Source organism: Photinus pyralis, unplaced genomic scaffold (genome assembly GCF_008802855.1).
Source record: "Photinus pyralis isolate 1611_PpyrPB1 unplaced genomic scaffold, Ppyr1.3 Ppyr1.4_LG10, whole genome shotgun sequence".
NCBI lineage: Eukaryota > Metazoa > Arthropoda > Insecta > Coleoptera > Lampyridae > Photinus > Photinus pyralis.
In genome coordinates this window covers 16,531,313-16,537,533 of record NW_022170250.1, presented here as the reverse complement: position 1 = coordinate 16,537,533, position 6,221 = coordinate 16,531,313, and the positions used below count along the sequence as shown (strand labels likewise).

General features: G+C 37.3%; 1 protein-coding gene across 1 annotated transcript; it reads right to left on the bottom strand.

The window, feature by feature from the left end:
- Window positions 1-4,088: 4,088 nt before the first annotated feature.
- Window positions 4,089-6,012, bottom strand: LOC116161990 (gastrula zinc finger protein XlCGF46.1-like). Its single transcript, XM_031475498.1, has one exon. The coding sequence runs from the start codon at window positions 5,645-5,647 to the stop codon at window positions 4,322-4,324; it is 1,326 nt and encodes a 441-aa protein (XP_031331358.1). The 5' UTR covers window positions 5,648-6,012; the 3' UTR covers window positions 4,089-4,321.
- Window positions 6,013-6,221: the final 209 nt, after the last annotated feature.

Below are 6,221 nucleotides of genomic sequence, written 5' to 3'. Positions count from 1 at the left end.
CACTAGACCAGTTGTGTTGTGTGATTGACTGTCAGGAGAGTATTACGAGATACCAATAGTAGTTACAGAAAGGACCAATGTCATTATGTGCAAACTTAACTGTAAGTGGGTGATTCATCCAGCACATTGATCTTAACTACTGATTGTTAGATCATTACATGAGTATATACCTACACGTTTTTGCAACTACCTAGTCATTGCATTCGGTACAAAAAGGATGTGAAAAACTAGTAAAATGACATACATATAAATGTGTCAAGGTCCAATCTCAAAATGGTATATGGGTTATAAGGTTCCACCCTATATATACAACTTACGACGATCTGACAACCGCGCGATTTTTTTATTAGCTATGCTATATTTATGGCGACTAGACTATAAATCTAGTTTTTCGATTATTTGGGTATATTATAATTGGGTTCGTTATTTAAGGTAGAATTCGACCGATTTTGATTTTTTTTGTTTTCCGTATCGAGGATTGTTCAAATTTAATACGCGCTGGTGGCGTCCAGTATGTATCTTTTATAACCCTTTATAAAGATAACGGCGAACTGATTAGTTTAATTAAATGTTTTCTCTTTAAAGTTAATATCAGAAATCGTACATTAATACCCTTTTTAATTAAACTGAGATGTCTATATCCCTTTAAATACCCTGTATATTTCAACGTCGGATGCAACCGGTCAAGTAGTTGGAGATTCTGGGGACATGAGCCACCGCCATCACCACCTGTCGATATTTTTTTCGTAATTTCTGGAGGATGTTTTGGATTTGGGGGCTTGGTGTCACTTGTTGATTGTTAAAGCTTGTTGGTGTTGGGATTATTACATTTCGAGTTGTATTCATAGAGTTTAGCTTTGTTTTCGTGTTTGTGCGTAAGATTCAACCACTTTGGTGTCGGGTGAAGTATTTTATGTAGTTTACTCTTATGCACTTATATGAATTGTGCCATTTGTTATATCAGATATTTTCCAACTACCATTGTGCTAATATGTAATTTACAACATGCGAGGTGTTAACTAATATCCATGTGCTTGTCGAAGTCTACGATATCTCAGGTTTAGACCACGTTTGACTCAGTTACACGGTACACGGGTGTGTACCTATGTAGAACCTTGGCTTCCGTGAAGTAGGGCATCCATAATGCTAGGTGTATTTAGTTTAGGGTGACTCGTAACATTCGCGAATGTGTGTGCCTTATATTGTATGTAACTCATATCTTCCTACCGTGAGAGGGAGCTCAGACGCTAGAATAGAAAGGTATTCTAGAGCTAAAGCACAACCTCCAACTTTAGGGACGAAGTGCTGCTAACCGAAGGCCGTCCTACCCAGGGCGGCGACCCATCTCTTAACCATCTTCAGTTTTGTGTCGTTACGTGGCCAATCTCAGAGGAGTTTTACGAAGTACAGGTAGTAGTTCCGGAAGTCTGGGGTTTATACCAATGTCATTATGTGGAAACTGAGCATAATTGGGGGCTCCACGAGCACACTGTGTATTGTCATAACTGCCTATTGTTACGTCACAACATGAATACTAGATCAGACATATTTTTACAAACTTCACTCCACTCTATTCGGTATATAATGATATGAATAACTAGTAAGGTGACTTATATCAATAAATGCATGAATGTGTTGCCCCTAACAATCTTAACTGCGCTACGGGTTAATAGGCAAATATGCAATATAACCGTGAAACAGGAGGGCAATCAAGCAAGACGCTGGCGCAAACCTAACCAATAACCAGGTTCACCACCCAATGACTAACTAAAAAGTGAGTTGCCTTCTAGCCGCGATTAAAGAAAAGTACATGACATGTTGTGACGAATACTCTACGCATGCTGTTCAAACGTACCCTGCTACTTGAATTCATTCATTAATTAAGGCAGTGTTACGTGTTCTGCTCAGGTGGTTGGTGTTTTAATTTGCTTGTGATTAACATGTTTGGGTTTTATTCAAGGCCAAGGTTTTTTCTCAAGTCGCGCTCTTTTTCTCCTTGGTAGTCTGCTTTTGTGAGAGTGCGGCACCTTTAGGTTTTGCTTGCTTTGCTTTTAATGTACCACATCCAAATTCCGTGGTTTTCGGAATAAGTTTATAATAAATAAACTCGCAGACATTACAGCGTTTTATTTGAGTGTTCCTGCCCGACTGGGTACCGAGTTATTGTATTAGCTTCGTGTAACGTAAGGGGGCCCTACCTTAGACGATCGGATCACGTGCCATTCTTTTGTTTGAATTTTGAGCGGGAACCGTGTTTTGACACTGGGATTGCAACGTTGCCACTTTGCCGTGAAATCTGTCATCTTCACTTCGAGCCTGGGGTGGGTTAAGATCAGTACAGAACTAGAAGGAAAGAAGACGAATGTAAAGATAAATACGAATTATGAATTGATGACCAAGAAGAAAGCTAAGGAAACGCGGGAACACAAGGAGAAGACGAACAAGAATAGGATAATGAAAACCATGAAAGAACTGCAGAAAAAATGACAAGGAAGAGGAACAAGTAACGTGAGATAAAGAAGATGACCACAGAGAGGAGTACGGAAAAGGCAAAAGAGAAGAAGCAACGATGACAAAAAGAGAAGATAAATAAGTTGACGAACAATAAGACGAAAGAAAAATGAAGAAGAAAAAGGTCAGAAAAGGGAACTGAGATAGAGGCGCATAAAAATACAAAGGAAAGGAAAATTAAGAATAAACCAAAGAAAATGGCAAAGAAAAAGCTAAGGTAAAGAAGAAGATAACACTAGAAACAGACACACGAAAACAATCAAAAAGGGAAAAGAGATCAATTTTAGGAGATGGTCAGGAAGAAGACGAAGATAAAGAAAACAAAGAATAATAAGACAAAATGGAGGACGATAGACCAGTAGGCTTCATTACTTGACTAATTAAGCTGCCAACTAATTAATAGACTAATTTATTCATACGTGCACTAATAAAACCAAAAAGGATTAAATGATTAAGTAGATGAACAAGACGAAAAAAATTCTCCGAAGGACAAGGAGAAAAATACGAGACAAAATGCAGAATAAATAAAATCAAGCAAAAGAAGAAGATAATGTAGAAAATAAAAGAACGACAGAGGTGCATAAGAAGTGTAACAAGAAGGAAGAGGTGAAAAGTGGAAGACGATCAAGATGAAAGCAAAGAGCAATAAGTGAGTCGGGTATGTAGACGAAGGTAAAGATGAAAATAATGAAAGAAGGCCGAAGACAAAGAAGTTACACAGACGCAGACAAAGAAAAATAGCAAGTTAAATAATAAGGAAAAAACAAAATAAAGTACGCCAAAAAAAGTCAATAAAAAAAGATCTAAGAGAAGACGTAGAAGGAAACATAGAACAAAAAACAGACACGCAAACGAAGAAAAGGACAAATCTGAAAGGTTGCAATCCGGAAAGCTGTCGGAGTGGAATGGAGAGAATACCATACGATATACTCCTGCACAAAAACAATAGAATCCACACTCCACAGACTCCTGGTGGAGTTATGTTGGATACGCTTAGAAGAATAATAAAGAACTGGGGGATATGGAATACACCCCAGTATTCAAAATCTTGTGATAGTTCTAGGAAAGAACATATTATAACGTTCCTCCACGAGGAGAATACGATTCAATGTTCTCTTCCCTGCAATTATCATAAAAACTTCGTATATTGGGGGGGGATTCCATATCCACCCTATCCCCCGGCGACGCTCTTCGACATCACACTGCGCCCTAAGGGCTCTTCCGGTAGTTTTTTTTACAATGGATTAGGATTCCATACCCCACGAGCTCCCCGTGTTAGTTTTACGGCTCCTTTCCAAAAATGATATGTTATATTGGATGTGCTCTTTTGGGGAAGAATGTAGAACCGGGGGGTCTGGAGGGTATTAGCTGATCCTAATTCGTAGAGTAAATACACAGGAGTAGTATAGAACAATTTAAGACGCAACTGGTATCGCACATAGATTCAGAACCTAAGAGTTTAGAGTAGGATCCTACCCCTGGAACGGGTAACTTGACCCTCGTGCGAGAAATGCTAGCTTAAAGTTAAGAAGAAATAAACAAATATATAAATTAAACTTCGGGTACAGTTTCTGCAGTCTTTATTATAATTTGTAAAAGAAACAAACGTTCATTGAAAACTAACTGATTAAGCTGTAATTAATAATATTCCCTGATGTGTTTCATACACAAAAACATTATAGGAACTTTTACGTAAGTACTAATACGTTTCTTGATCAGTTGTGCATTGCAAAACAGTTTCGTGATTGAAGTTATAAGGTGTCCACTAACGATGTGATCCGCTGAACCAGTGAAACGTAATTAAACAAAACTACATATCTTTCTTAGAAACATGTTTCTTGGCCGAGAGGTGTCTTTTAAGATGGTATTTATTATTGGTCGCATAATCACAATGGGCACATTTAAAAACACACTTAGAATCTTTGAAAACCTTGTGTCTAAAGAGATGTGTTCTAAAATGGGATTTGTTACAGGTTTTGTAATCACACTGAGCACATTGTATATAATTTGAACTATTATGTTTTGAAACGTGCTTTTTTAAATCGTATCTTTTATTAGTTGCATATTCACAAAGGGCACAATTGTACTTTCTGATAGTTTGGTGTGTTGATACATGACACTTAAAATGGGATTTATGATTCGTTGCGTAATTACACCGGGCACATTTGAAATCCGTTTTAGTTTTGTGCTTTAACATATGTCTCTTCATATAGGATTTATTACTGGTTGCGTAGTCACACTGGGCACACTTCCAATCTTTGGAAGATTTATGTATCAACTGATGTGTCATAAAATTGGGTTTGTAATTTGTTGAATAATCACACAGGGCACATTTTAATTTTTTGGTAGCCAGGTGTGTTAACGCATGGTTCTTAAGTTGAACTTTACTATTTGTTGCATAATCACACCCGTCACATTGTAGATCTTTGGAAGTTTTGTGTATTATCATATGTCTTTTAAGGTAATTTTTATTATTCGTTTCATAATCGCAATTAGTGCACTTGAATTCCTTGAAAACCTTGTGGTTTAAGAGATGTATGTTAAAATTGGATTTATTATTAGTTCCGTAATCACAAAGGGCACATTTTAAATCCTTTGAGGCCTTGTGTATCACTGAGTGTTTTTTCAAATGCAATTTATTATTGGTTGCGTAATTACACTGAGCACATTTTAAATCTTTTGTGGTCTGATGTACCAACGAATGTGTTTTCAAATACCATTTATGTTTGGTTGTATAATCACACTCGGAACATTTGAACTCTTTGAAAGTCTCGTGCGTCAAAGAATGTTGTTTCAAATTGTACTTTCGATGGGATGCATAGTCGCACTGGGCACACTTAAAATCCTTGGTAGCCTTGTGCACCAACTGATGTTTTTTAAATTGGAATTTATTTAGCGTTGCAAAAGAACACTGTGCACATATTAAATCCTTGGATTTCTTGTATGTTAACAGGACGTTGTGCGTATTTTTATCTTCCTTTTGTGCGACATTTGAATGAACTGTACTGAGAACGATCTCATTTACTTCCCGCTTTATAGGGACGTAAACATCATTTGCAAGGAGCACCTTTTCTTCAATGAATGTATTTATTTCCTCTTCTCTATTAGATTCGATTTTAACGATGGTAGCAGACATTTGTTAACACAAACATCACCAACCACGCAAAACCAAATAGAATCAATAGGTATAGCAAAAACCAATGAATAAAGCAAAAACTGTTAATTGTCAGGGTGGCAAGCAGTGACTAATCTCCCGGCCCTCATGGAATCCATGGTACAATAAGTTCACTTGATTTTCGTTTTGTGTGTGTTGTAAATAATGTGAGAAACTTGACGCGTTTGACAGCGTTTGACACAGGTTGAACAAATTTTATCATATCCGTAACACACCATACCCTTTTATAGTGGTAGGACTACACAAACCCCATTACTTTATGAAATGGTAGAGCTTGATTATTCTAATGACTTAACGAGCGCATGCGCCTGAATGCTTTGTTCTAGTCTTGTTTTATTGTGCACTTGAGCGATACATAAGACTGGAACTGTTTACGTTATTGATACTAGCTATGGACGGAAATGATGTGGTGCCACTCATTAAAATTGAACCAAAACAAGAAGAAGAAATCCGTTCAGATCTTCAAGGAAACATCATAGTCCCCAATGCAGCATTGATTGCAATAAAGGACGAAGTTACCATTACTGCACAGTGC